The sequence below is a fragment of the Pipistrellus kuhlii genome, unplaced genomic scaffold (genome assembly GCF_014108245.1).
Source record: "Pipistrellus kuhlii isolate mPipKuh1 unplaced genomic scaffold, mPipKuh1.p scaffold_m20_p_5, whole genome shotgun sequence".
NCBI lineage: Eukaryota > Metazoa > Chordata > Mammalia > Chiroptera > Vespertilionidae > Pipistrellus > Pipistrellus kuhlii.
The window spans coordinates 81,760,228-81,788,145 of record NW_023425551.1 but is presented as its reverse complement, the minus strand read 5'-3'; the positions used below and the strand labels follow the sequence as shown (position 1 = coordinate 81,788,145).

The following is a 27,918-nucleotide window of genomic DNA, read 5'->3' as shown; positions in this document are numbered from 1 at the left end:
CCGTGGGGAGTCCAGTGGTTTGAGCACCCAGTACGCAGAGGTTGGCGTTGGCTGCGGTGGAGGAGGTGAGGTGGGGGAGGTGTCCTCCCAGCAGCCCGCTCGGCTACAGGGCCCTTTGTCCACTGGGAAGAAGGTGCCCTCCGCCAGGCCTGTGCCCGGGCACACGGCTCAGTGAGCGGCGGGCGGACGGGGTTCAGCTCCCACCACGGACCCCACGGCGCCGTGAACAGCCCGCCCAGCTGCCGGCGGTGCCCCCGCCCCAGGAACCGCGTTTGGGAACTGGCGTCACTTCTCCTTGTTGTGAAGGGCTGGGGCCGGCCGTCTGAGGTCGCCCTGTGGTTTGCCGCGGGGCCTGGCCCCGGACGGTGCGCGGAGCGAGGGCCGGTGGTGGCTCCTGGCCTCCGGGGCAGTGGCCAGTTCACACCCTGGCAGTCCTCTGACAGCTCGGGCCGGGGCTGGCCGAGCAGAGGAGAGCGGGGGCTTGTCTGGGCCAGGCCGGTCTGCAGCTGCTTCTGAGCCCCCCCTTGGCCGGGGCCCCACCCCACGCGGCCCTTCTCTGAGGAGGGGTGTGGGTGGGGGAAGGGTGTGATGGGGCTGGGCGGGCCGCGTGGGGCCTGGCTGTTAGAATGCCCCTCGCTCCTGCTGAGCTGGGCGCTCACCGGCTTCCTCCCTGCCGGGCCCAGGCCGGGCTGACCGGGGTCTGGCCGGGGTGGGCCTCATGTGTGCACCGACACACTCAGAGCCACATGTGTGGCACAGCCACCGCTGTAGGCCTGTGAGAGGCCTGTGGACACAGGGAGGCTCCCCGGCAGCCCCTCCCCCAGCCTCAGGCAGGAGACCTGGGAAATGGTCTAAAGAGAGGAGAGGGGCAGAGGGCCCAGGCGCCCAGGGAGTGCCAGTCCGATGGAGGGGACAGAGCCCAGGCGCCCAGGGACCCCAGTCCAATGGAGGGGACAGAGCCCAGGCGCCCAGGGAGTGCCAGTCCGATGGAGGGGACAGAGCCCAGGCGCCCAGGGAGTGCCAGTCCGATGGAGGGGACAGAGCCCGGGTCCAGGACCACCGTCCGATGGAGGGGACAGAGCCCGGGCCCAGGGAGTGCCAGTCCGATGGAGGGGACAGAGCCCAGGCGCCCAGGGACCCCAGTCCGATGGAGGGGACAGAGCCCAGGCGCCCAGGGAGTGCCAGTCCGATGGAGGGGACAGAGCCCAGGCGCCCAGGGAGTGCCAGTCCGATGGAGGGGACAGAGCCCGGGCCCAGGACCCCAGTCCGATGGAGGGGACAGAGCCCAGGCGCCCAGGGAGTGCCAGTCCGATGGAGGGGACAGAGGGCCCAGGCGCCCAGGGAGTGCCATCCGATGGAGGGGACAGAGCCCGGGCCCAGGGAGTGCCAGTCCGATGGAGGGGACAGAGCCCGGGCCCGGGACCCCAGTCCGATGGAGGGGACAGAGCCTCCCAGTTTAATGGGACAGAAGTCCCTGAGAGGCTGTCCTTCACGGGACGCAAACAACCCCCAGGACCGGGTGGACCCATCAGAGGCGGGTGTGGCCAGTCAGGGCAGGCTCCCTGGAGGCGGTGGGCCGGGAGCACAGTTTTGGGAGGGAGGGCCACAGGGGGTGGGGAGGAGGGGTGGGGAGGAGGGCAGGCTCCCTGGAGGCGGTGGGCCGGGAGCACAGTTTTGGGAGGGAGGGCCACGGGGGGTGGGGAGGAGGGATGGGGAGGAGGGCAGGCTCCCTGGAGGCGGTGGGCCGGGAGCACAGTTTTGGGAGGGAGGGCCACAGGGGGTGGGGAGGAGGGGTGGGGAGGAGGGCAGGCTCCCTGGAGGCGGTGGGCCGGGAGCACACAGTTTTGGGAGGGAGGGCCACAGGGGGTGGGGAGGAGGGGTGGGGAGGAGGGCAGGCTCCCTGGAGGCGGTGGGCCGGGAGCACACAGTTTTGGGAGGGAGGGCCACAGGGGGTGGGGAGGAGGAGGCAGGGGCACCGGGCACGCCGGCCAGCCTTAGGGCTGGGGCACGAGGCGTCAGGTGGGAGGGGTAGTGAGGCTCAGCGGTGTCTGCAGGGCGTGTGGGAGTGGGGCTCGGGCTGGCTGACAGCCCCGCGGAGGGCGGTGACCGGGCCCGCCTTCACACGCTCAGCCCCTCAGCGGTGGGGGGAGCGGCTAGCGGCCTCTGAGGTCGCCCCGGGCGGTGCCAGGAGCCGTGTGTGTGTGTGTGTGTGTGTGTGTGTGTGTGTGTGACCTCGTGTGTGTGTCTGTGCAGCACGCGGCCCAGATGGAGCAGAAGCAGAACGACACGGAGAACAAGAAGGTGCACGGGGACGTGGTCAAGTACGGCAGCGTGATCCAGGTGAGCGCCCGGCGCCGCTGCTGTGGGGGGGGGGGGGGCGCCGGCACGCCCCGGGGGTCCCGGGCCGGCTCCTGGCTGCACATCTGCCTCAGCGTGGCCGAGCCCGGGCCTGGGCGTGGCTCCTGTCCCCTGCGCGGCCACCGGCGCAGATGCAGCCCAGGGCTGGCTGGCATCGTGGCCCGGACGAGGGCAGGCTCCTTTCCTCTGTACAGCCAGGCGGTGGCGGTGCCCTCTGGGTGCCGTCAGATTGTGTGCGATGATGCGTGTAAGGAATTTAGAGCAGTGCTAGCTTCTATTAAAGTTTTTTTTAAATTGGTTTCAGAGAGGAAGGGAGCGGGAGAGAGAGAGAAACATCAGTGATGAGAGACAGTCATTGATTGGCTGCCTCCTGCACGCCCCCTACTGGGCTCGAGCCCCCAACCCAGGCATGTGCCCTCGACTAGAATTAAATCCGGGACCCTTCAGTCCACAGGCCGACGCTCTACCCGCTGAGCAACACCGGCCATGGCGTAGCTTCTGTTTGGGATCACCAGTGCCTGGCTGGTGTGTGTGTGTCTGTGTGTCTGACACTGTGCATCCAGCTGTGGCCAAGGTCCATGGGCCCCCAATCCCCCCCTCCGCCCCCCGAGGGCTGGCCTCGGGCCCTCACCCACCCCGCCCGCCCCAGCTCCTGCACATGAAGAGCAACAAGTACCTGACGGTGAACAAGCGGCTGCCGGCGCTGCTGGAGAAGAACGCCATGCGGGTGACGCTGGACGCCACGGGCAACGAGGGCTCCTGGCTCTTCATCCAGCCCTTCTGGAAGCTGCGGAGCAACGGGGACAACGTGAGGGCGGGCGGGGGGCAACGGGGACAACGTGAGGACGGGGCGGGGGGCAACGGGGAGGCAGGGGGGCAACGGGGGCAACGTGAGGACGGGGCAGGGGGCAACGGGGAGGCGGGGGGGGCAACGGGGGCAACGTGAGGATGGGGCGGGGGCGGGGGGGGTACAGCTCGGGGCAGGCGGGGGGGGGCAACGGGGACAATGTGAGGACGGGGCAAGGGCGGGGGGAGGGGGCAACGGGGACAACGAGAGGATGGAGGGGGGGGAACAGCTCAGGGCAGGCAGGGGCAGGGGCAACGGGGACAACGTGAGGATGGGGCGGGGGTGAGGGGGCAATGGGGACAACGTGAGGATGGGGCGGGGGCGGGGGTGGGTACAGCTCGGGGCAGGCGCGGGGGGGGCAACGGGGACAATGTGAGGACGGGGCGGGGGGTGGGGGGGGCAATGGGGACAACATGAGGACGGGGCGGGGGGTGGGGGGGCAATGGGGACAACGTGAGGATGGGGCGGGGGCGGGGGGGGAACAGCTCGGGGCAGGCAGGGGCAGGGGCAACTGGGACAACGTGAGGACGGGGCGGGGGCAGGCGGGGAGGGGGCAACGGGGACGTGAGGACGCAGCTGGGGTGGGGGCAGGGGCCGCAGGCCCCAGCTCCGGGGACCGGTGAGGCCGTCCCGTTCTTAGATGGCAAACAGGCCAGAGGCCAGGAGGCCCCTTCCCTGCCTCACCCGCTCCGCCTTCCCCACAGGTGGTCGTGGGGGACAAGGTGATCCTGAACCCCGTCAACGCGGGGCAGCCCCTGCACGCCAGCAACTACGAGCTCAGTGACAACGCCGGCTGCAAGGAGGTGCGTGGCGGGGGCCTGTCTCCTGAGGGCCACCACCCACCGCCCGGCGGCAGCCCCAGGGCCCTCCCCCACGCTCGCCCTCAGTCTGCCCCAGGGCCGGGCCCTCCCCCACGCTCGCCCTCAGTCTGGCCCAGGGCCGTGCGGGCGGCCCTCCCCTCACACTCGCCCTCAGTCTGCCCCTCTCCCAGAGGCCGGGGCCTGCCTGCCTCACCGTCTCCCCCACCCCCACCCTTCCCCAGGTCAACTCTGTGAACTGCAACACCAGCTGGAAGATCAACCTGTTCATGCAGTTCCGGGACCACCTGGATGAGGTGTTGAAAGGGGTAAGGACGGGGTCCCCCTCCCCCCGCTGCTGCCCCACAGGCCCCCTCCCCTCTCCTCTCTGGCTCACAGCCCCCTCCTCTCTCCAAGTGCTGGCTGCCCAGTTTGCTCTCGTGCTAAGGGGGTGTCAGCAGCCTGGGGTCCCCACGTTGGGGTGGGCCTGGTCCTTGGAGCCTCTGCCCCGCCCCCCACGCCTGCTCCGTGGATCTGGGCCAGGGTCTAGGACATCGGGTTGACAGGCCGGAAGGGGTGAGCCTTGGTGGGGGGTGGGGATGGGGGCCACAGACGGGGAAATACCCAGGAAAGCCTGGGAGGGGCCAGGGCAGAGGGCGGGAGGCCATGGAGGAGCCCTGACAACAGAGCGGGAGGAAGGGGGCTCAGAGGCGCCTCGGGCTGCGGGCACGGAGCAGCCTCCGGGAGCAGGCAGCGTGGGGAGGCAGAGTTAGGGCTCCCAGCCGGGGCCAGCCGGTACCCTGGCCGTGGTGTTAGAGAGACAGGCGCAGGCCCCGGAGCGGCCACACCGGGAGGCCGTTCTCCCCGCGGATGCTCCCTGTGCCCCTCTCGGCCGGCCAGGCCGCTCGGTCAGACCTTCCCGCCCTCAGGCCGCCGTGGCCTCCTCGCCCTCCCACCTCCCAGGCTGTTCCCACCTGCCCGCGCTCTGTGCCTTTCCCTCTTAAACCTGCACGCGGTCCACACACCAGTCAAGGCTCAGCCCGCGTGCCACCGCCTCCCAGAAGCCCTCCCTGGTTACACGCTCCAGCTCCGAATCCGCGGAGCGCTCGGACAAGGACACTTCACGGGCTGTTCCCGGGGTGCTGCCACGTGGCTGGGTGAACCTGTCGTGGCCCGTGGCTCCGACGTGAGACTCCAGGCGGCTCTGAAGTGGCCTGCGCTCACAAAGCCCCCGTGTTTGCCGTCGCCCTGCACTGCCCGGATACAGAGGCACCAGGTTCTGCCATAGTAACGGGGCCAACCTGTGTGTGCCCTTCATTGCTGCGTTCGCCCACTGAGGCGTTCACTCCGCAGATGCTCTGAGCGCTGTGTCCGGCGCAGTGTAGGGGCCGGATGTGCCGTCAGGGACTAACGGGAGTGGCGGCCCCGCCCTCAGGGCCTGCGGGGCGGCAGGCGCGCGTGGGGAGTGTGGTGGAGAGGTGAGGGCACCGACTCCTGCCCTGTTTGTGCCACCTCTGCCCAAGTCTCCGCCCTGTAACGTGGGACAGCGCCGTGCGTGCTGGAGGGCTGGGGCGCGGGGTGGTGAGCAGCTCATGCCCAGGGCTCACGCAGAGCTGGCACGCGGTAAGAGAGTAGTGTCACCTCGTCATACTGACTAGGATTCACTTTCTGCAGGAGAGGAAAGTGAGGCTCGGGATGTCAGGGACTTAGCCGGGTCACGCAGCTCGGAGAGCGGAGCCGGGTCCACGCTCGGCCTCAGTGTGGGAAGCTGTGTGCCTGCACCGGGAGCGGGGGCGGGGGCTGGGCCGGGAGGCCCGGGCGATGCCGCCAGGCGGGCACCCTCCTGCCCTCAGGGAGGGGAGCCGGGGGTTGGCCTGTGGAGCCGGGGAGGAGGCGTCCGGGCAGGCGTGAGCAGGGGAGGCTGCGAGGGGCCGGGCAGGAGCGTGTGCCCCGCTGAGGGGCTCTGAGTTGGGGTCTGCCGCTCTGGAAGGGGCGCGTGGGGCCGCCAGCAGCCCCGCCGGGAGGCAGGGCAGCCGGAGGCCCGGCCCCTCTGAGCCGCCCTCCACCGCCGCAGGGGGACGTGGTGCGGCTGTTCCACGCCGAGCAGGAGAAGTTCCTCACGTGCGACGAGTACAAGGGCAAGCTGCAGGTGTTCCTGCGCACCACGCTGCGCCAGTCCGCCACCTCGGCCACCAGCTCCAACGCCCTCTGGGAGGTGGAGGTCAGCACCCGCCCGCCCTCCCAGCTCTGGCTCCCCCCCTTCCCCATCGCCGGGGGGCGGGGAGGTGGTCCTGCCCCTCTGAGCCCCCCCAGGCCCTGCCTGTCCCGGCCTCCCCGGAGCACCCCTGCCTGTCCGGGCCTCCCCGGAGCACCCCTGCCTGTCTGTGTCTCCCCCGGAGCACCCCTGCCTGTCCGGGCCTCCCCGGAGCACCCCTGCCTGTCTTTGTCTCCCCCGGAGCACCCCTGCCTGTCCGGGCCCTGCCTGTCCGGGCCTCTCCCGGAGCACCCCTGCCTGTCCAGCCCTCCCCCCCCCCCCAGCACCCCTGCCTGTCCGGGCCTCCCCGGAGCACCCCTGCCTGTCTTTGTCTCCCCCGGAGCACCCCTGCCTGTCCGGGCCCTGCCTGTCCGGGCCTCCCCGGAGCACCTCTGCCTGTCTGTGTCTCCCCCGGAGCACCCCTGCCTGTCCGGGCCCTGCCTGTCCGGGCCTCTCCCGGAGCACCCCTGCCTGTCCAGCCCTCCCCCCCCAGCACCCCTGCCTGTCTGTGTCTCCCCCGGAGCACCCCTGCCTGTCCGGGCCCTGCCTGTCCGGGCCTCCCCGGATCACCCCTGCCTGTCTGTGTCTCCCCCGGAGCACCCCTGCCTGTCCGGGCCCTGCCTGTCTGGGCCTCTCCTGGAGCACCCCTGCCTATCCAGCCCTCCCCCCCCAGCACCCTTGCCTGTCTGGGCCCCCCAGGTCGTCCACCATGACCCCTGCCGTGGAGGCGCCGGCCACTGGAACGGCCTGTACCGCTTCAAGCACCTGGCCACCGGCAACTACCTGGCTGCCGAGGTGAGTGGGCGGCAGCGGCGGCCGGTGTGCTCCCGGGCACGCACGCGCTTGTGTGCCTGGTGCATGCCACACGCCACACGCAGACACGTGTCTGGACCCTGCTTCTCTGCGCTTGTTTAGCACATACAAGTGACCGTGTGATGTAAACAAGCTGTGAGAACTACTGTGCCCTCCCCTGTGCCAGGAGCTGTTCTAGGCACTGGGGTACATCAGGGAGCCAACTTCCCAGCATGCACGTCTGTCCGTGTGGCACAGGCTCGTGTGGCCTGGGCACTGTGCATGCGAGTGTGTGTGTGTGAGTGTGTGTGTGAGTGAGTGTGTGAGTGAGTGTGTGAGTGTGAGTGTGAGAGTGTGAGTATGTGTGCGCGTGTGAGTGTGTGTGTGATTGTATGTGTGAGTATGTGAGTGTGAGAGTGAGTGTGTGTGTGTGTATGTGAGTGTGTTTGAGAGAGTGTGTGAGAGTGTGTGTGTGTGAATGTGTGTGTGAGTGTATGTGAGTGTGTGTGTGATTGTATGTGTGTCTGTGTGAGTGTGTGAGTGTATGTGAGTGTGTGTGAGAGTGTGTGTGTGCGTGTGAGTGTGTGTGTGATTGTATGTGAGAGTCTGTGTGTATGTGAGTGTGTGTGAGTGTGTGTGTGTGGTGTGTGTGTGTGTGAGTGTGTGTGTGAGTGTGTGTGTGTGATTGTATGTGTTAGTGTCTGTGTGAGTGTGAGTGTGAGTGTGAGAGTGTGAGTATGTGTGCGCGTGTGAGTGTGTGTGTGATTGTATGTGTGAGTATGTGAGTGTGAGAGTGTGAGTGTGTGAGTGTGTGTGTGATTGTATGTGTGAGTGTGTGTGAGTGTATGTGAGTGTGTGTGATTGTATGTGTGAGTGTGTGTGAGTGTGTGTGTGATTGTATGTGTGAGAGTCTGTGTGTGTGTGTGAGTGTATGTGAGTGTGTGTGAGTGTGTGAGAGTGTGTGTGTGAGTGTGTGTGTGAGTGTGTGTGTGAGTGTATGTGAGTGTGTGTGAGTGTGTGTGTGTGGTGTGTGTGTGTGTGAGTGTGTGTGTGTGTGTGATTGTATGTGTTAGTGTCTGTGTGAGTGTGAGTGTGTGAGTGTGAGAGTGTGTGTGTGTGCGTGTGAGTGTGTGGGGGAGTGTCACGTGGTATAGCTTGGTGTCTGAGAGCTCCCCTCATTGTCTCTCTCCAGGAGAACCCCAGCTACAAGGGCGATGCCCCTGACCCCAAGGCGGCGGGCGCGGTGAGGATGGGTGGGGCTCGGCGGGGAGAGCGGTGCATCGCTCTGGGGTGGGGTGGGCCGGAGAGGGAGGCCTCGGTGGGAGGCAGTGGTCCTGGGGCCTGGGGGCAGGAGGGCCTCCGCCTGAGCTGGTCTCCCCCAGGGCCTGCAGGGCCGCCCCGGCCGCCGGAACGCCGGGGAGAAGATCAAGTACCGCTTGGTGGCCGTGCCCCACGGCAACGACATCGCCTCGCTGTTCGAGCTGGACCCCACCACGCTGCAGAAGACCGACTCCTTCGTGCCCCGGTGGGTGGGCCGCGGGCGGTGCCCCGGGACTGGCTCTGAGCCGAGGGGCCGCTCACCACCCTGGGCGCTGCTCCGTCAGAACACCGCCTCCCGTGTCCTGGACGGCTGCTTGCCCCGTGGGTCTGGGCTGGGGGAGGAGAGGAGGGAGGAGGGGGCGGCCTGACTGTAAGGCCCCAACCCTGAGGTTCTAGGACACACGGGAGGCCCCCTGTGCCAGTCCGGCGTTAGCCTCGTGGGCACTCTCGCACATGCCCTGTCCCGGGACTCCCGTGCACCCCTTACCGGCATGGGTGAGCGGACACAGGCACTGAGGGCCAGGCCCCCTTGGCTGCAGCTCTCGGGGCAGGTGCTTTGGGGCTCAGATTGCGTTTTTGCTTCAGAAGGGCCGTTACATTTCATAGCCACAGCCCCACGCTTTCCGCTGTGAGAGCACACGTCCACACTACGGCCTCAGCTGTCCAGTGACCTTCGGTCCGAGTGGACAGCCTGGGCTCGGAGAGCTCTGGGCGTGGGCGTGGGGGAGGCCGGGCGGCCGGTGCAGCAGTGAGCGCAGGGCCTGCGTGCCTCCTGTCACCCGCCGGCTCCTCCCGGAGGGGACTTCCCGGGCCCGTGTGGCCCGGGGAGATGGGCAGCTTGGGGCAGACTGCCGGGCGTGCTGTGTACACAGTCCTCCTGCAGGAACTCCTATGTGCGGCTGCGGCACCTCTGCACCAACACGTGGATCCAGAGCACCAACGTGCCCATCGACGTGGAGGAGGAGCGGCCCATCCGGCTCATGGTGGGCGCCTGGGGCTGGGGCTGGGGCTGGGGCTGGGGCTGCCTGGGGCTGGGGCTGGGGCCTGGGCCCAGGCTTCCCGAGTGCCCGGGCTGACTCCTGTCCCTGCAGCTGGGCACCTGCCCCACCAAGGAGGACAAGGAGGCCTTTGCCATCGTGTCGGTTCCCGTGTCTGAGATCCGAGACCTGGACTTCGCCAACGATGCCAGCTCCATGCTGGCCAGCGCCGTGGAGAAGCTGAACGAGGGCTTCATCAGCCAGAACGACCGCAGGTGGGTGCGGGGCAGCTGCTGGGGTTCCCAGGTGTCCTCCTGGGGCTGCTGCTCGAGAGCCATGGAGCCCCCGGGCAGAAGCCGGCCGCGGGCTGGGGATAGGAGGGAGGAGCAGGGGGAGGACTGTCCCGCGATGCTGGCCGGCCGGCCCTGCCTCGCTGCAGGTGCTCCCGGAACGGCCCGGGGTTGATGAGGGGCTGAGGGGCCGGTGGAGAGACTCACGGTCACACAGTTTGGGTGGCAGAATGGAGACGCAGAGCCGCTGGCGCAGACGCCTGCCTGTGCCTGCTGCTCCCTCCCGATCCGTGTGGCCGCGCGGCTCGGTCCTGGGCGGGGGCGGGGGCGGGGGTGTGAGAGCAGGTCGGTGCAGCGGGAGGGGAGCGATGGGCTTTGTGCTTGAGGAGGCGTGTGTGGGACGTGCTGGCTGCCCTCGGAGGGGCCGGGGAGCACGGGCGGCGGGTCCTACGAGCTCTCCCAGGGTGGCTCCTCACTCGTGCCGTCTCCATGCCCTTGGTGAAGGTTTGTCATCCAGCTGCTGGAGGACCTGGTGTTCTTCGTCAGTGACGTCCCCAACAACGGGCAGAACGTCCTGGACATCATGGTCACCAAGCCCAACCGGGAGCGGCAGAAGCTGATGAGGGAGCAGAACATCCTCAAGCAGGTGCTGGGCCACCTCGGCCTGCAGCGGGGACCTGGGAGGGGTGGGGACCGGGAGCCTCTTTTGTTTGTTTGTTTTGTTAATCCTTACCTGAGGGTGCTTTTTCCCATTGACTTTTTTTAAAAAATATATATATTTTATTGATTTTTCACAGAGAGGAAGAGAGAGGGATAGAGAGTCAGAAACATTGATGAGAGAGAATCATCAATCAGTTGCCTCTTGCACACCCCCTACTGGGGATGTGCCCGCAAACAAGGTACATGCCCTTGACCAGAATCGAACCCAGGACCCTTCAGTCTGCAGGCCGACGCTCTATCCACTGAGCCAAACCGGTTTCTGCTCCCATTGATTTTTTGAGAGATTGGAAAGGAAGTAGGGAAGAGGGAAGAGAGGTGGGGAGGGTGGGGGTAGAGAAAGAAAAACACCAAAATCAATGTGAGAGACATACATGGATTGGCTGCCTCCTGCATGTGCCCCGACCAGGACCGGGGATGGAACCTGCAACCCAGATATATGCCTTTGACCCGGAATCGAACCCTCGGCCCTTTGGTTCCCAGGCTGACACTAACCACTGAGCACACCGGCTGGGGCTGGACCTCTAGTTTGCCTTTTCCCACCTCCAGTTGAGCTGCAGGCCCCCTGCAGTTCCTTGTCACCCCCTTTCATAAAAAGTCTCCTTATTGAGCGATTACCATGTGCCGGGCACTGCCCTATGGCCTGCGTGCACAGGCTCTCGTGACCCTCTCCACCCGAGGGCCCGTCACCACCCGCTTCCCAGGAGGACACGGGCACAGGGAGCAGCTCGCCGGCAGGCAGCAGGGCAGGGGGCACTCAGGAAGTGGGGCCCAGAACTTGTGCTTGACTTTTTTTCCTAAACTTTCCGTATGCAAGTTTTCAGACATTGAGACAGTAATGTAAGAACAGTGACGTGGACATGGCCTGCCCGCAGGGGCAGGCACCTGTGTCCCAGCGCCCTCCCAGCTCCCATTCCCAAAGCGGGCACCTCCCCCTGAAGTTTTCAGCCTGCACCTCCTAAGAACAGGACCCAGTCTGTTAGCACATCTAAGAAAATCAGCAACGGTACCCAATCTGCCTCAAATGTGCCTGGCTGGTGTGGCTCAGCAGTTGGGGTTTGATGTGTGAACCAGGAGGTCATGGTTTCAGGGTTGTGGGCTCGATCCCCACTGGGGGGTGTGCAGGGTCAGCGATCAATGATGGTCTCTCATCATCGATGTTTCTATTTCCCTCTCCCTCTCTAAAATCAATTTAAAAATATATATTTTAGCTGAAACCGGTTTGGCTCAGTGGATAGAGCATTGGCCTACGGACTGAAATGTCCCAGGTTTGATTCCGGTCAGGGGCATGTACCTTGGCTGCGGGCACATCCCCGGTAGGAGGCCTGCAGGAGGCAGCTGGTCGATGTTTCTCTCTCATTGATGTTCCTAGCTCTATTCCTCTCCCGTCCTCTCTGTAAAAAATCAATAAAAATATGTTTTAAAAATTTCAGTCCAGCTTAGAATCAGCTGCGGGTGATGTGGGTGGCTGCGGCAGGGGCAGTTTGGGCTAAGGCTCCTGGGGAGTTGGGGGTACAGCACTGAGGGATCCCTCCTCGCTCTCCGCCCCCAGATCTTCGGCATCCTGAAGGCTCCCTTCCGGGACAAGGGGGGCGAGGGCCCGCTGGTGCGGCTGGAGGAGCTGTCGGACCAGAAGAACGCCCCCTACCAGCACATGTTCCGCCTGTGCTACCGGGTGCTGCGGCACTCCCAGGAGGACTACCGCAAGAACCAGGTGCGCCGGCCGCCCGGCCCTGCCCCTGGCCCCTGCCCCCTGCCCCTAGCCCCCGGCCCCCGGCCCCCGGCCCCCCGGCCCCCGGCCCCCCCAGCCCCCGGCCCCCGGCCCCACGGCCCCCGGCCCCCCGCCCCCGGCCCCCAGCCCCCGGCCCCCCCGCCCCCCGGCCCCCGGCCCCCCAGCCCCCGGCCCCCCGCCCCCGGCCCCCCGGCCCCCGGCCCCCCGGCCCCCGGCCCCCAGCCCCCGGCCCCCGGCCCCCCGGCCCCCCGGCCCCCCGGCCCCCCCCCCCGCCCCCGCCCCGGCCCCCCGGCCCCCCGGCCCCCGGCCCCCCGGCCCCCCGGCCCCCGGCCCCGGCCCCCGGCCCCGGCCCCACGGCCCCAGCCCCCGGCCCCCCGGCCCCCCGCCCCCCGCCCCCGGTCCCCCGGCCCCCCGGCTCCCGGCCCCCTGCCCCCCCTGGCCCCCTGCCCCCGGCCCCGGCCCCCGGCTCCCGGCCCCCTGCCCCCCTGGCCCCTACCCCCGGCCCCCGGCCCCCCTGCCCCCGGCCCCCGGCCCCCCGGCTCCCGGCCCCTGCCCCCCTGGCCCCTGCCCCCGGCCCCCGGCCCGCGGCCCCCCCCCCCGGCCCCCGGCCCCCGGCCCCCTGCCCCCCAGGCCCCCGGCCCCCCCGCCCCCGGCCCCCCGGCCCCCGGCCCCCCGGCCCCCGGGCCCCAGGCCCCCGGCCCCCGGCCCCCCGGCCCCCGGCCCCCGGCCCCCGGCTCCCGGCCCCCCGGCCCTCGGCCCCCGGCCCCCCGGCCCCCCGGCCCTCCGGCCCTGCCCCTGGCCCCGGCCCCCGGCCCCCCGGCCCCCGGCCCCCGGCCCCCCGGCCCTGGCCCCCGGCCCCCTGCCCCCGGCCCCCAGGCCCCCAGCAGATACCGCCTGAGGCGCCACACGCCCACTGACTCTAGCGGCCTCCTGGGCCGGCCTGGCTCTGCCTGAGGGCCGGGGCTGGGTTAATGCTCCGCTGATCAGGGTCCTGCTGCTGCACTTAGCACGGGGCCCACAGTACGTAGCTGGTCCTGCCATGAGGCCCCTCTCTCGCTCGCGGAGGCCTGACCCCGGAGGGAGATAGCCCGCACACCCAATAGCTCCCTGTGTTATAAAGAGATCGTATGCAAGTTAGGCTGGGACATAGGGGTCATGACCAGACAGGAGGAGGGTGCGGGCTCAGGTGAGGCCCGGAGTGGAGACAGAGATGGAGACAGAGGCAGGGGGCCTGCCTGGGTCCCGGAGCGGGTACAGGCAGGGGGTCGGGGGAACCATGGAGCAGGCACAGGTCCCGGCCCCCATGGAGTGCCTTCTCCCACGGCGGGAGGCGGGCACCTAACCGCCCCTGGGCCTCGAGTGTTGGTCACCACCCCTTCTGCCCGGTGAGGGCTCCGCTCCTGGTGCCGCTGGCCCGGCTCGGTCCCTGCCAGCGCGGGGCCTGTCTCGGCGTCCGGGCAGAGCTGCCCCGTGACCCCGGCCCGCCCGCCCGCAGGAGCACATCGCCAAGCAGTTCGGCATGATGCAGTCCCAGATCGGCTACGACATCCTGGCCGAGGACACCATCACCGCGCTGCTGCACAACAACCGCAAGCTGCTGGAGAAGCACATCACCAAGACCGAGGTGGAGACCTTCGTCAGCCTGGTGCGCAAGAACCGGGAGCCCAGGTCCGCACCGCCCCCCCACCCCACCTGCTGCTGTCCTCCTCCACCGCCCCACCCCTGCCCAGCCCAGGTCCGCACCGCCCCCCCACCCCACCTGCTGCTGTCCTCCTCCACCGCCCCACCCCTGCCCAGCCCAGGTCCGCACCGCCCCCCCACCCCACCTGCTGCTGTCCTCCTCCACCGCCCCACCCCTGTCCAGCCCAGGTCCGCACCGCCCCCCCACCCCACCTGCTGCTGTCCTCCACCGCCCCACCCCTGCCCAGCCCAGGTCCGCACCGCCCCCGCCCTCCCCGATGTCCCCCCACCCCCTCCCCTGCTTAGCCCAGGTCCACACTGCCCCCACCGCTGTCCCCCCAACTCCCCTCCCCCGCCCAGCCCAGGTCCCACCGCCCCCACCATCCCCCCCCCCCCCCCACTGCTGTCCTTCTCCACCTTCTCTCCCCCACCCCTGCCCAGCCCAGGTCAGCCCTCCCCCTTCCCCCCCTCACCCCTGCCCAGTCCAGGTCAGCCCTCCCCCCTCCACCCCTCACCCCTGCCCAGTCTGGGGAGGGAGCCTGTGCAGCCCCTGAGGAAGGGGCGCCGCTCTGAGCCCCTCCCACCCCTGCTGTCGCCAGGTTCCTGGACTACCTCTCCGACCTGTGTGTGTCCAACCACATCGCCATCCCCGTCACCCAGGAGCTCATCTGCAAGTGTGTGCTGGACCCCAAGAACAGCGACATTCTCATCCAGACCGAGTGAGCAGGCGCCGTCCCGTCCACGCCCCCTGGCCGGCCGCCTCCAGCTTCAGGCTGGAACTGGCACCCAGGCTCTCCGCAGACACACACCAGTGCCTGCTGCGTGCCCAGCTCTGTGCTGGCACGGGGGGGGCGGGGGCACAGGAGAAGGAGCCACGGCCCTGCCCGCAGGAAGCTCACGGTTTGCTTGGGGTCCCAGCGGGAGGGGGTCCCCATGGCAGGCAGCACGGGAGCCGGGCTGGCTCTGGGCCAAGCCCCATGGGAAGAGGACGAGGCGGACGGGCTGCTCCGGGTGGGCTCTGGCGTGGAGTCCCACCCCGGCCCCACTCTTGGTGACGCCGGCTCCCGGTGATGCCGGCTCCGCCGGCTCCAGTGATGGCTGGCTCCCGGTGATGCCGGCTCCGGTGATGCCGGCTCCGGTGATGCCGGTTCCCGGTGATGCCGGCTCCCGGTGATTGTCAGCTCCCGGTGATGCCGGCTCCGGTGATGCCGGCTCCAGTGATGCCGGTTCCCGGTGATGGCTGGCTCCCAGTGATGGCTGGCTCCCGGTGATGGCCGGCTCCCGGTGATGGCTGGCTCCCGGTGATGCCGGCTCCCGGTGATTGTCAGCTCCCGGTGATGGCTGGCTCCCGGTGATGCCGGCTCCGGTGATGCCGGCTCCGGTGATGACTGGCCGTGGTCTGCAGGCTCCGGCCGGTGAAGGAGATGGCCCAGGCCCATGAGTACCTGACCATCGAGTACTCGGAGGAGGAGGTGTGGCTCACCTGGACCGACAAGAACAACGAGCACCACGAGAAGAGCGTGAGGCAGCTGGCCCAGGAGGCGCGGGCCGGCAACGCCCACGACGAGAACGTGCTCAGCTACTACAGGTGCCCGCCCCTCCCCCCACCCGTGCTCTGTGCCCCGGCCGCCTCGGGGGGCCCAGCTGCCCCTCGGGGTCAGCCCCCGGCCCCCGGGCCTCCTGCCTGCACCTCCCGCAGGCAGCGCACCAGGGCGGCTCCGAGGAGCCCTGGGCGACCCGCGGCCGGGCGCCGCTCAGGGACAGGCTGTGTCACCTGCCCCACACACGTCTTAGACACGGGTCAGACGTTCAGTGCTCCTCGCCCGTCCCGGCGTTCACCCAAACCCGGCCCCTGTGCGGCAGGCACTGCTCACCCTCAGCGCGGTCAGGAGACGGGCACAGGGAGGTGAGGGAGCTCGCCAGGCACGGCGGTGAGCGGCGCGCAGGAGCCCCTGGTGGGGGAGGCAGGGCTGAGGACCGAGCAGAGGGGTGTGTCACCCCGCCAACAGCTTCCTACCCCCCTGCCCACCCCCCAGGCCTGCCTTCGCCCTGCCCGAGGCTGGTTCCTGACGCACTCTGCTTGTACACCCCAGCCTTGCTCTCAGCCATCCCTCTTCCCACCAGCGCCTGTCCTGGCTGAGCCAGACAGCACTGGCGTCCTTAGCAAATGGGGAGCGATTTGCAAACACCAAAAGTCCAGGCATTTTCCATCCCGTCTCGCTCAGAACTGTGCCCTTTCTGTGACAGCGGCCCGGGCCTGGTGTGGCCCAAGCACCGTGGCCACTTTCTCATCGTCCCTCAAGCCCAGCTCCGCCAGCAGCCCCCGCCGGCCCCACCGCCAGGCCCTCACCGTGCCCCCTGCACGCAGGTACCAGCTGAAGCTCTTTGCCCGCATGTGCCTGGACCGGCAGTACCTGGCCATCCACGAGATCTCCCAGCAGCTGGGCGTGGACCTGATCTTCCTGTGCATGGCTGACGAGATGCTGCCCTTCGACCTGCGCGCCTCCTTCTGCCACCTGATGCTGCACGTGCACGTGGACCGCGACCCCCAGGAGCTGGTCACGCCCGTCAAGTTCGCCCGCCTCTGGACCGAGATCCCCACGGCCATCACCATCAAGGAGTGAGAGGGGTGGGAGGGCGGCCGGGCACGGCGCGGGCCGGGGGGGACCCTCAGGGACCCTCAGCGTCACCGCCCGCCCCCCCAGCTATGACTCCAACCTGAACGCCGCCCGCGACGACAAGAAGAACAAGTTCGCCAGCACCATGGAGTTCGTGGAGGACTACCTCAACAACGTGGTCAGCGAGGCCGTGCCCTTCGCCAACGAGGACAAGAACAAGCTCACCTTCGAGGTGGGCGGGCTCCTGCTCAGGGCCCCGATGCGCCCCGGGTGGGCGGTGGGGTCCCTGCCCTCACCTCCCTCACCTCCCTCACCTCCCTCAGCAGTGCGGGGCGCGGACTGCGAGGCTCCCCGGAGAGAGGCTTCTCCTGACCCAGGAGAAGGCTGCTTCCCCCAGTTCCCTCCCCTCCGCAGCCTGGCGGGGTCCCAGGCCACGGCCAGGAGCCACCCCCACGCCCTGCAGTTCTGCCCTCTCCCCCTCACGTGGCCTCCTTTGCAGGCCTCTCTTCCTCAGGAACCCGCTGGGGTCGGGTGGCCCTAGGTTCCATGTTCACGCAGCCCCACAGCCCGCAGGGGTCTTCAAACTACGGCCCGCGGGCCACATGCGGCCCTCAGAGGAGTCTGATCCGGCCCGCCAGGTTTTTTGGGCAGTGAGCGCAGCCGAGGTGTTACAGTAGGAATTAGTAGTTCATATAGTCCGGCCCTCCAGCTCTCTGAGGGACCGTGATCTGGCCCCCACTTTAAAAAGTTTGAGGACGCCTGGAGAGGAACCTGACTCCGTTACACCAGAGCGCCCTGGCTTCCCTGGCCGGACCACCTGTCCTGAGGCCCCGCCCACCGCGCCCGGCCCGCCCACCGCGCCCGGCCCCGCCCAGGACACACAGGCCCCGCCCCGCTCACCGGCCCCGCCCCCGCCCACCACACGCAGGCCCCGCCCGCGCTCACGGCCCCGCCCCTCCCGCAGGTGGTCAGCCTGGCGCACAACCTCATCTACTTCGGCTTCTACAGCTTCAGCGAGCTGCTGCGGCTCACGCGCACGCTGCTCAGCATCATCGACTGCGTGCAGGGCCCGCCGGCCATCCTGCAGGCCTACGAGGACTCGAGCGGTGAGCTCTGCCCGCCCGGCCCTGTGCCCACCCTCAGGGCCTCCTCTCAGCACCAGAAGTCCTGTCCCAGCCCCCCTCCCCGTGCAGCCCCCTCCTGGCTCTGCCGTGAGGGGGTCTTTCCCCCTGTCCCTTCCCCCTGCCCGGGTGCTGTGGACGCTGGTGCAGCTTTGTCTTGAGGGAGGAGGGGAGGGGAGACATCGTTCTGCCTGGGGAGCTCCTGGTCTGACCAGGGGACACAGTCCTGCCATTGGGGAGAGAGAGGAGCAAGGGGGCAGCCTGAGGGACGAGCCACAGCCCTGCCCTTAGAGATACCCCCAGGCGGTGTAAACAGGCAATGCACAGGACGGCACCTGGTCCCCGGTGCTCCCCCCGTCCACAGCCCCGGCCTGAGAGGTCGCACTGGCCTCCCCACCTCACCTTCCCGCCCTCCCTTTCCCCCGATGTGGCTCCAAGCTCGCCTCCCAGCCTGGCCCTTCCTGCGGGCTTTGCCTGCAGCTGAAGGGGAGGGTGGGGAGGGTGTGTGGGTGGCTGCTGTGCGCCCTCCGTGACCCCCCGTTCCCCACGCCTCAGGCAAGAACGTGCGGCGGTCCATCCAGGGCGTGGGCCACATGATGTCCACCATGGTGCTGAGCCGCAAGCAGTCCGTCTTTGGGGCCCCCAGCCTGCCTGCCGGGGCCGGGCCCGCTGAGCCGCTGGACAGAAGCAAGTTCGAGGAGAATGAGGACATCGTGGTGATGGAGACCAAGCTGAAGATCCTGGAGATCCTGCAGGTGCCGGGCTGGGGGTGGCGGCTGGGGGCGGGCCGGAGCGCGGCGGGAGGTGTGGGAATGGCAGGAGGGTGGGGGGGCCTGGGGAGGTGGGTGTGGGTGAATCCCCGTAGACCAGTGTCCCATGAGGGTCGCTGTGCAGCCTGGGACCTCAGTGCGGCCCTGGGACCGGCAGTGTCTGCCCCCCACCCCCCCTGGGGACTCAGAAATGCAGGTTCACGGGCGCTGCCCAGACTTAGGGACCAGAACACAGTCTGGGCTGTGACAGGCCCTCCTGCGATCCTGGCTCCACCCACTGCACAGGAGGGCAGGGCAGGGGGCGGGGCTTCCCCTCACACAGGTTTTGAAGCGGATCTGGAGCCCGAGATCGGAGAGCCAGCCTCCTGGTGGGCAGACAGTCTCCCCTCCTTGGGTCTCCTCTGAGATGCCCCAGCAACATGGGAGGGGGCCGGTAGGGCCTTGAGGAGGGATAGGACCCTTGCGTTTGCCTTGCTGCCCCCAGAGGATGGGAAGGGAACTGCAGCGACCTGCAGGGCGACCCCGTGGACCTGCCTGGGAGACTCAGGGCCCATTGGCAGGGCAGGGGGAAGGACACGAGTTGGCCTTCAGACCCGGAGCTCTGTTCCCTTTCCTGTTAGCGTCCGGCTGGGAAAGAGGCTGAGTGGTTTCGGGGGGGTCTTGCCCATTCTGAGAGGCGGTATAGGAACCGGGGAGGGGGCGCCCTGAGCCCCCCCGGGGGGGGAGCATCTTGATTGTTTTGGTTGTGATGTCCCGTGATCCCCCAAAGAGCTGTGCTGAGACCCCAATGCTGGAGCTCATTCGGGGTGCCTGTCACCCCAGCCCAGTCCTCACCCACCCTCTCCCCTTCTCCAGTTCATCCTCAACGTCCGCCTGGATTACCGCATCTCCTACCTGCTGTCCGTCTTCAAGAAGGAGTTTGTGGAGGTGTTCCCCATGCAGGACAGCGGGGCCGACGGCACGGCCCCCGCCTTCGACTCCACCAGTGAGCCCCCGCCCCCGCCCCCGCCCCCGCCCCCCGCTTTCCCCTGGCCCCCCTCCCCTGGGTCCACACAGCTGTGGGCGGAGCCTGGGTCAGCTCCAGACCTGCCTGCTTCCCGCCTGCAAAGGCCTCCGTCCCCACAGCCTCCCTCATTGCCAGTGAGGGGAGAGGCAGGAACCAGTCCCTTCACTCCTCAATGAGGCCACAGAGGGGCCGGAATTTGCCCAAATCATAGCCAGTCAGGACCTGAGCCAGACCCAGCCCCCAGCCCCAGCCCCAGCCCCAGCCCCGGCTCTGCTCATCCCCGCAGGACGGGCTGCGCAGCCCGTTCCCTGGAGGGTCCCCAGGGAGGGCAGGCAGAGGGGCTGCCGCCCACCAGGTGCAGACGGGTGGGGTGGGTGTCTCCCTCTCCATCTTCCCTGCCCTGGGCACCCACTGCCCCGTCCGCCCTCTCACTGCCCACAGCTGCCAACATGAACCTGGATCGCATCGGGGAGCAGGCGGAGGCCATGTTTGGAGTGGGGTAAGGCCGGGGGGACATGGGGGTTGGGTAGGTGATAGGAACGCAGGCCTGAGGCCCGGGGATGGGCTGCATTTCCCAAGGCCGGGCTTTCCGCTCTGGCCCTCCCTAGTCCGCCCAGTCCAGGAGTGTGGTCATGGCCTGCTCCCCGGGGCATGGTGCCTCTGCACCAGGACGTGGCCGGGGCGTGCCCCCGCCGCTGCAGAGGCTGGCTGGGAGGGTCGCCCGGGAGTGGGCTCGCCCGTTCCCAGGCCACGCCCCTGTGTCTCGCGAAGCCTTTGGGCCTGTGAGGTGGCATTTTCAAACTCACACGTAAAGCACATGAAATGACAGAGGAAACCAGTGGCATGAGGCACAGTTATCAGAACACTGGGAAGACACGCTTGTGTGCCAGCTGCTCGGCCTGGCTCAGCGGGTGAGCAGCGGAGGTGACAGGCCCTGCGGGGACTGGCACCCGCCCAGCAGCGTGGTGCCGGCGGCACTCCGCCCTCTGCCACCCTCCAAGGTGACGGAGACCTCTGGGCACAAGCACCGCCATCTCTTCTCCCTGAAGGAAGGCTGCATTTGGTTAGAGGCTGATAAAGACATTTCCCGCCCGTGTTCAGGGCCCAGTATCCGCCCACGATTGCCCTCAAAGCTCTGCTTCCGGTGCCACCAAGGGGAGCCGTGGGACCTGTGCGGGCGGGGCGGGCGGGGAGAAAACATGGGTAGTTTTAGCGAATGCTGCCGGGCGCACGGCCGTCCCCGCGTGCCAGGAGGAGCCGGCTGCCACGCTCCCCACATTCCCCCATGCCGCCCCTGCCCCGCCCGCAGGAAGACCAGCAGCATGCTGGAGGTGGACGACGAGGGCGGCCGCACCTTCCTGCGCGTGCTCATCCACCTCACCATGCACGACTACCCGCCGCTGGTCTCCGGGGCCCTGCAGCTGCTCTTCAAGCACTTCAGCCAGCGCCAGGAGGCCATGCACACCTTCAAGCAGGTCTGCCCGCTCCGCCGGCCTTGGGGGGGGGGGGGCGCGCCAGGAGGCCATGCACACCTTCAAGCAGGTCTGCTGCTCCACCTGGCCCGGGCTTGGGGGGGGAGCGCCAGGACCACCTGCTCCAGCAGGCAGGCTGCCCGGCCACACGCCGCCTGCGCGGGCCCTGGGGTTGGGGTGGTGGAGGAGGAGCTCACGGCACGTTTGGGGTCGGCCTCGCTGCGCTCCGTACGTCCCGGGCGCTTCCACCCTGGCCTGGCTCACGGCGTGTCATTCCGGTGCCGTGGACACACCGGCAGCCGGCCGGCTCTGTCTGCGCGCCTTTGCTGAGCGCTCCGCGGCAGGGCTGGCGCGCAGTCAGCCCTCAGCAGGGCTTCGTTACTGTGACTGGTGTGGCCTCTGCGGCTCCTGTGTAGTGCTGCTGGCATTTAGCAGGTGCTTGCTGTGTGCCAGCCTGGGTGTTGGAATTCGCTTACGGAATTCTGGCAGCAGCCCTGCAGCATGGTCCTGTCGGCTCCTGTGTTACCGAGGGGGTGGTCGGGCCAGGAGCCTTCCTCCCTCACCACTGACCCCGAGAGGGACGTGGGAGGGAGCAGCCCTCAGCGGTGCCAGTGTGCTCTGCCCGCCCTTGTCAGGGTCCTAGCGAACAGGTGAACAGGTGGCAGGCCGCAGCCGAGGGACTCGAGGCAGTGAGTGACTGAAGCCAGGGGTGAGGCAGCTCACGGCGGGGACCGCAGGAGGCTTCATGGAGGCGGTGGGCTTGTGAGCGTGGAGGGGATGATGGCGGAGCAGAGACGTCAGGGCCAGAAGCTGATCAGGGCAGGGCAGGGTGTCTGTGGGGCAGGGCCCCGGGCTGCCCTCTCACAGGCAGAGCCACAGGGCAGGGCGGGTGTCTGTGAGCCATAGGAGGGGGCAGGGTGTCTGTGGGGCAGGGGCCGGGCCGCCGTCTCACACCAGCCCCCCGCCTGCAGGTGCAGCTGCTGATCTCGGCCCAGGACGTGGAGAACTACAAGGTGATCAAGGCGGAGCTGGACCGGCTGCGGACCATGGTGGAGAAGTCGGAGCTGTGGGTGGACAAGAAGGGCAGCGGCAAGGGCGAGGAGGTGGAGGCGGGCCCCGCCAAGGACAAGAAGGAGGTGTGTGGGGTGCGGGGAGCGGGGAGCGGGCCGGGCCCCGGAGGCTGGGCCGGGCTGACCCCCCTGTGCCCCCAGCGGCCCACGGACGAGGAGGGCTTCACGCCCCCGCCCGGGGAGAAGAGCAGCGAGAACTACCAGATCGTCAAGGGCGTGAGTGTGGGGCCCCGGGAGGGTCTCAGCCCTGGAGCTCTGGGGGGTCAGGGGTGTGAGTGCGGGGCCCCGGGAGGGTCTCGGCCTGGAGCTCCCGGGGTTAAGGGCGTGAGTGCGGGTCCCCCAAGGGGTCTCTGCCCTGGAGCTCCGGGGGGTCAGGGGTGTGAGTGCGGGGTCCCCAGGAGGGTCTCGGCCCTGGAGCTCCGGGGGTTAAAGGTGTGAGTGCGGGTCCCCGGGAGGGTCTCGGCCTGGAGCTCTGGGGGTTAAAGGTGTGAGTGCGGGTCCCCGGGAGGGTCTCGGCCTGGAGCTCTGGGGGTTAAAGGTGTGAGTGCGGGGCCCCGGGAGGGTCTCGGCCCTGGAGCTCCAGGGGGTTAAGGGTGTGAGTGGGTCCCCGGGGAGGGTCTCGGCCTGGAGCTCCGGGGGTTAAAGGTGTGAGTGCGGGGCCCCCGGGAGGGTCTCGGCCTGGAGCTCGGGGGGGTTAAGGGTGTGAGTGCGGGTCCCCGGGAGGGTCTCGGCCCTGGAGCTCCGGGGGGTCAGGGGTGTGAGTGCGGGGTCCCCGGGAGGGTCTCGGCCCTGGAGCTCCGGGGGTTGAGGGTGTGAGTGCGGGTCCCCGGGGAGGGTCTCGGCCTGGAGCTCCGGGGTTGAGGGTGTGAGTGCGGGTCCCCGGGGAGGGTCTCGGCCTGGAGCTTGTGGGGGGTCAGGGGTGTGAGTGCGGGGTCCCCGGGAGGGTCTCGGCCTGGAGCTCTGGGGGTTGAGGGTGTGAGTGTGGGGTCCCCGGGAGGGTCTCAGCCTGGAGCTCCGGAGGTTAAAGGTGTGAGTGCGGGTCCCCGGGAGGGTCTCGGCCCTGGAGCTCCGGGGGTTGAGGGTGTGAGTGCGGGTCCCCGGGAGGGTCTCGGCCTGGAGCTCTGGGGGGTCAGGGGTATGAGTGTGGGGCCCCGGGAGGGTCTCAGCCCTGGAGCTCCCGGGGGTTGAGGGTGTGAGTGTGGAGTCCCCGGGAGGGTCTCGGCCTGGAGCTCTGGGGGGTCAGGGGTGTGAGTGTGGGGTCCCCGGAAGGGTCTCGGCCCTGGAGCTCCGGGGGTTAAAGGTGTGAGTGTGGAGTCCCCAGGGAGGCCGGCTTTCCCGCCTCCAGCTCTGCTGGCTGCTGGCCCTCACATAGACGTCTCCCAGCTTTCCCGGCGTTAAAACAGCGCTGAGTTCCAGATGGGCCTGCTGGGAGCGGGAGGAATGTAGAAATTCCCGGGCAGCACATCCTCCTTTGTACTCGCGGGTGGGGGTGGGGGTGGGGGTGGGGGTGGGTCCCTGCCTTGTTCCCGTGACCTGAGTCAGTGGCCACGGCTCCTGTCCGCCATGCGCGGGGACGGCTGTGGGGGGCTGGGGCGGGAGGCCGGCGGCGGGGGAGGGACCCTGGCTCACACCGGCCCCCCCAGATCCTGGAGCGGCTGAACAAGATGTGCGGTGTGGGGGAGCAGATGAGGAAGAAGCAGCAGCGGCTGCTCAAGAACATGGACGCCCACAAGGTCATGCTGGACCTGCTGCAGATCCCCTACGACAAGGTGACCCCGACGTCTGCCCGGCTTCGCCCCAAACCCCGGCCCAGCCCAAACCACCAACCCCGGTGCTGACCTCGCCGTGTTCATCCCGACCCGTCCCCGACACGCCTGAGCCTCACAGCATTTCAGCCTCTGACCCTCTGCCCTCAGCCTGATCCGCCTGACCTGGATTTGACCCCAGCCTCACTCTGATTCTTTTTCTTTTTAATGTTTATTATGTATATATTTTTATTTTATTTATTTATTTTTAATATATTTTATTGATTTTATACAGAGTGGAAGAGAGAGAGATAGTTAGAAACATCCATGAGAGAGAATCATCGATCAGTTGCCTCTTGCACACCCCCCACTGGGGATGTGTCTGCAACCAATGTACATGCCCTTGACCGGAATCGAACCTGGGACCTTTCAGTCTGCAGACCGATGCTCTACCGCTGAGCCAAACCAGCTCACTGTGATTCTTGACCCTGACCCAGCTTCTGTCTTCTTTGGTCTAATCCTGATCATTTCAGCTTCATCTTAACTTTTGAGCCTTAGCCTCTCCCTGATCCTCAGTGTCAACTCTGGCCTCACCCTGGCTCCTGACTTTGCTCCTCACCCCAACCTCCTCCTGGACTCCAAACTTAGCCCTATCCCAGTCTTTGACCTTTCCCCTCCTCACCTTGGCTGACCTTGATCTTTTTTTTTTTTTTTTAATACATATTTTATTGGTTTTTTACAGAGAGGAAGGGAGATAGAGAGTTAGAAATATGGATGAGAGAGAGTCATCAATCAGCTGCCTCCTGCACTCCCACTACTGGGGATGTGCCCGTAACCAAGGTACATGCCCTTGACCAGAATCGAACCCCGGGACCCTTCAGTCCGCAGGCCGATGCTCTATCCACTGAGCCAAACCGGTTTCGGCTGACTTCAGAAAGGAAGGGGTGGGAGAGAGAAAGAGAGAGACATTGATGATGAGAGAGAATCATTGATTGGCTGCCTCCTGCACGCTCCTCACTGGGGATCAAGCCTGCAACCCAGGCATGTGCCCTGACCAGGAGTCGAACCATGACCTCCTGGTTCATAGGATGCTCAACCACTGAGCCACACCGGCCGGGCTGGCCTTGGTGTTGATATGTCTCAAGCCTCTGACTCTTGACCCTGACATCATCCTGGCGTTCACTTGACCTTGACCCCTTAGCCTTGCTCCCCCACTCCCGCCTCCTCTGCCCCTCTGCCCCTCACATTGCCATATCCTGACCTGGAGCCCCAGCGTTCACCTTGAACCCAAGCCCGGACCCACCCCCATCCCCACCCCACCCCCTGTCCTCCCGTGAGCGCCCAGCACCCTCCCCCTCTGCGCCCAGGGCGATGCCAAGATGATGGAGATCCTGCGCTACACACACCAGTTCCTGCAGAAGTTCTGTGCGGGGAACCCTGGCAACCAGGCGCTGCTGCACAAGCACCTGCACCTCTTCCTCACGCCGGGGGTGAGCTGCGGGCGGGCGTGGGGGCGTGGGGGCGGGCGGGCGGGCGGCTGGACCCCTGGCCGCTGACGGACGCCTGCACAGCTCCTGGAGGCGGAGACCATGCAGCACATCTTCCTGAACAACTACCAGCTGTGCTCGGAGGTCAGCGAGCCGGTGCTGCAGCACTTCGTGCACCTGCTGGCCACACACGGGCGCCACGTGCAGTACCTGGACTTCCTGCACACCGTCATCAAGGCCGAGGGCAAGTACGTCAAGAAGTGCCAGGACATGATCATGACTGAGGTGAGGGCCCGTGGCCACGGAGAGGGCTCGGGCGGCGGGCGCAGGCGTGGGCGGCCGGAAGGGGCTCCGGGTGCTGGGTGTGGAGGGCCGCGGCGGCCGGCGGAGCGGAGCTCAGACAGCGGGCCTGGCGCTCACACTGTCACGTTATCGCTGACTGACACGTCCTCAGGCTCCGGGCGAGGGCCTTGTCCCCGGGGAGTCGGTGGAGAGTAAGTTTGGGGGTGGGGGCTCAGACCATGTCCTGTGCTTGTTGCCAGGGCCCAGCATGTGGCACACAGTAGGTGCTCAGTGAGCACCTGATCCAGGGCTTCATGCAGCGCGGGGCGGGCGGGGCGGAGGAGCCACACTGAGGTGCGCTCAGGAACTCGCGGAGGACACGCGTGTGCTGTGTCGTGCCGTCCTCCACCGCTGGTGCATTCCCGTGGGTGACGTCGTCGCTCACATGAGCAGATGCAGCATGGGCCCTGGACGGTGCACAGCACACGCATGGGCACACGGGAGGGGGCCGGGAGCCGGGCGGAGTGGGGTGAGGAAGGGCTTCCTGGAGGAGGCGCCTCTTCCCAGCGGGAGAGGGGAGCTCCTGGGCGCGGGGTTCAGTAGGTGCGGGAGGGGTGCCCGGGGCCCTGGGCCGGGGTCCGACGCGCCCGCCCGCCCGCCCGCCCGCAGCTGACCAACGCGGGGGACGACGTGGTCGTGTTCTACAACGACAAGGCCTCGCTGGCCCACCTGCTGGACATGATGAAGGCGGCCCGGGAGGGCGTGGAGGACCACAGCCCGCTCATGTACCACATCTCCCTGGTGGACCTGCTGGCCGCCTGCGCCGAGGGCAAGAACGTCTACACGGAGATCAAGTGCACCTCCCTGCTGCCCCTGGAGGACGTGGTGTCCGTGGTGACCCACGAGGACTGCATCACCGAGGTGGCCGTGTCCGCGGGAGCCGGCGGGGGCTGGGCCGGGAGGGCCAGCAGCCTCTCCGCCCGGGGTGAAGGGTGTGGGCAGACAGGATGGGAAGCGTGGGAGGGCGGTGGGACGTGGGCAGAAAGTGGGGTGTGGGGATTAGTGAAGTGCAGAGTGACCTGCGCGCCTGACCTCCGCCCCCTGCTCTCTGCCCTCCGCCCCCTGCCCCCCGCCCCCCGCCCCCCGCCCCCCGCCCTCCACCCGCCCGCGCAGGTGAAGATGGCCTACGTGAACTTCGTGAACCACTGCTACGTGGACACGGAGGTGGAGATGAAGGAGATCTACACCAGCAACCACATCTGGACGCTCTTCGAGAACTTCACGCTGGACATGGCCCGGGTCTGTCCCTGGGCGGCCGGGGGTGGGGTGGGCGGCCCGGGGCCGGGCAGGACGCGGGTGGGACGCGGCCTCTCTCGCCCAGGTGTGCAGCAAGCGGGAGAAGCGCCTGGCCGACCCCACGCTGGAGAAGTACGTGCTGAGCGTCGTGCTGGACACCATCAGCGCCTTCTTCAGCTCCCCGTTCTCCGAGAACAGCACCTCCCTGCAGGTGAGCCGCGGGGCGGCTCGGCACCTTCACCTGTGCTCGTCGTGCGTAAAGGCTACACAAGGGCTGGTACCACGTCCCCCAAGCTCCCGTCCCGGACGGCCAACACCCCGTTACTGACCACCGTCCGCAGGGGCACCGTGGCCTCAGGACTGCGCTCGGGGCCGACGCGGGCCCCTCCGTAGGGCGGGACTTCCTCGCTCGCTCCCTCGGGTGGTGGGTGCTGGGGCCAGGGCGCCTGGCTGCACTGCCTCGCCGCCGGAGGCAGGGGGCACGCTTCCCCCCGCGGACAGCAGAGCCAGGGCCAGGCCCGCGGGGGAGTGGCAGCGAGCGGGCGGGGAGTGGGCCCCTGACGGGAGGGGTAGACCGGCCAGCGCACAAGCTGCCACTGAGCCCGGCCCAGCCGACTTCACAGCCCGGAGCCCGGAATGGAAGGGCCGGGCGCCCGGAGGAAGGGGCCGCCACCCCCCCGAGTCACACAGGAACCCCGGAAGGGGGGGAGGGTGCAGTGGGCAGTGCGCGGAGGGCGGCCAGAGAACTGCTGGTCCCTCACAGCGAGGGGGGTGTCCTTGGACACCGAGTCTGGGCCCAGGACCCCTCTGGGCTGGGGGACTCTGGTCATTAGTGTCAGCGTCCCCTGCCCCTCTCCAGCCCCGGGCAGAGTGGGCGTGTGGAGGGGTGGGGTCAGACGGAGGGAGGGGGGAGTGGAGGCGTGGGGTCGGAGGAAGGGAGAGGGGGAGTGGAGGGGTGGGGTCAGGGAGACAGAGTGGAGGGAGTGGAGGCGTGGGGTCGGAGGGAGGCAGAGACTTCTCGGTGTGTGCCTTTTTATTACCTTTAAACCGGCAGACATGGCGGCTTGCACAGCGTTAGTTTATCTAAAAAGCTTCCGGAAGGGAGAAAAGGTCGGCTCCCGGCTCAGGGCCAGACCTGGAGCTGGGGGTCTCGGGTGCTGTGGGCGTGGGCAGGCTGTGCGCTGGGGGAAGGGGGGCCTTTGCAGCCGCAGACACAGGCCGGGGTCTCGGGCTCCGGTGCCGGCGGCTGCCGGGAGGCGGCGGCTCAGCGGGCGTTGCTTCCCGCAG

The 27,918-nt window shown here is 68.0% G+C and overlaps 1 protein-coding gene across 1 annotated transcript in view; it reads left to right on the top strand.

The window, feature by feature from the left end:
• ITPR3 (inositol 1,4,5-trisphosphate receptor type 3) overlaps positions 1–27,918 on the top strand; it is a 70,992-nt gene that overhangs the window by 29,258 nt on the left and 13,816 nt on the right. Inside the window, exons 4-33 of the mRNA XM_036414609.2 lie at positions 2,254–2,340; positions 3,008–3,166; positions 3,910–4,008; positions 4,248–4,331; positions 6,077–6,223; positions 6,956–7,051; positions 8,241–8,291; positions 8,431–8,573; positions 9,252–9,351; positions 9,460–9,620; positions 10,140–10,281; positions 11,905–12,066; positions 13,580–13,752; positions 14,364–14,483; positions 15,170–15,352; positions 16,133–16,384; positions 16,470–16,614; positions 17,347–17,488; positions 18,059–18,258; positions 19,129–19,258; positions 19,721–19,778; positions 20,589–20,754; positions 21,723–21,887; positions 21,963–22,037; positions 23,465–23,590; positions 24,934–25,056; positions 25,138–25,338; positions 26,005–26,256; positions 26,509–26,634; positions 26,717–26,842. Of these exons, the coding sequence (XP_036270502.1) occupies positions 2,254–2,340; positions 3,008–3,166; positions 3,910–4,008; positions 4,248–4,331; positions 6,077–6,223; positions 6,956–7,051; positions 8,241–8,291; positions 8,431–8,573; positions 9,252–9,351; positions 9,460–9,620; positions 10,140–10,281; positions 11,905–12,066; positions 13,580–13,752; positions 14,364–14,483; positions 15,170–15,352; positions 16,133–16,384; positions 16,470–16,614; positions 17,347–17,488; positions 18,059–18,258; positions 19,129–19,258; positions 19,721–19,778; positions 20,589–20,754; positions 21,723–21,887; positions 21,963–22,037; positions 23,465–23,590; positions 24,934–25,056; positions 25,138–25,338; positions 26,005–26,256; positions 26,509–26,634; positions 26,717–26,842 (4,194 nt within the window). The remainder of the gene's footprint in view (positions 1–2,253; positions 2,341–3,007; positions 3,167–3,909; positions 4,009–4,247; positions 4,332–6,076; positions 6,224–6,955; positions 7,052–8,240; positions 8,292–8,430; positions 8,574–9,251; positions 9,352–9,459; positions 9,621–10,139; positions 10,282–11,904; positions 12,067–13,579; positions 13,753–14,363; positions 14,484–15,169; positions 15,353–16,132; positions 16,385–16,469; positions 16,615–17,346; positions 17,489–18,058; positions 18,259–19,128; positions 19,259–19,720; positions 19,779–20,588; positions 20,755–21,722; positions 21,888–21,962; positions 22,038–23,464; positions 23,591–24,933; positions 25,057–25,137; positions 25,339–26,004; positions 26,257–26,508; positions 26,635–26,716; positions 26,843–27,918) is intronic.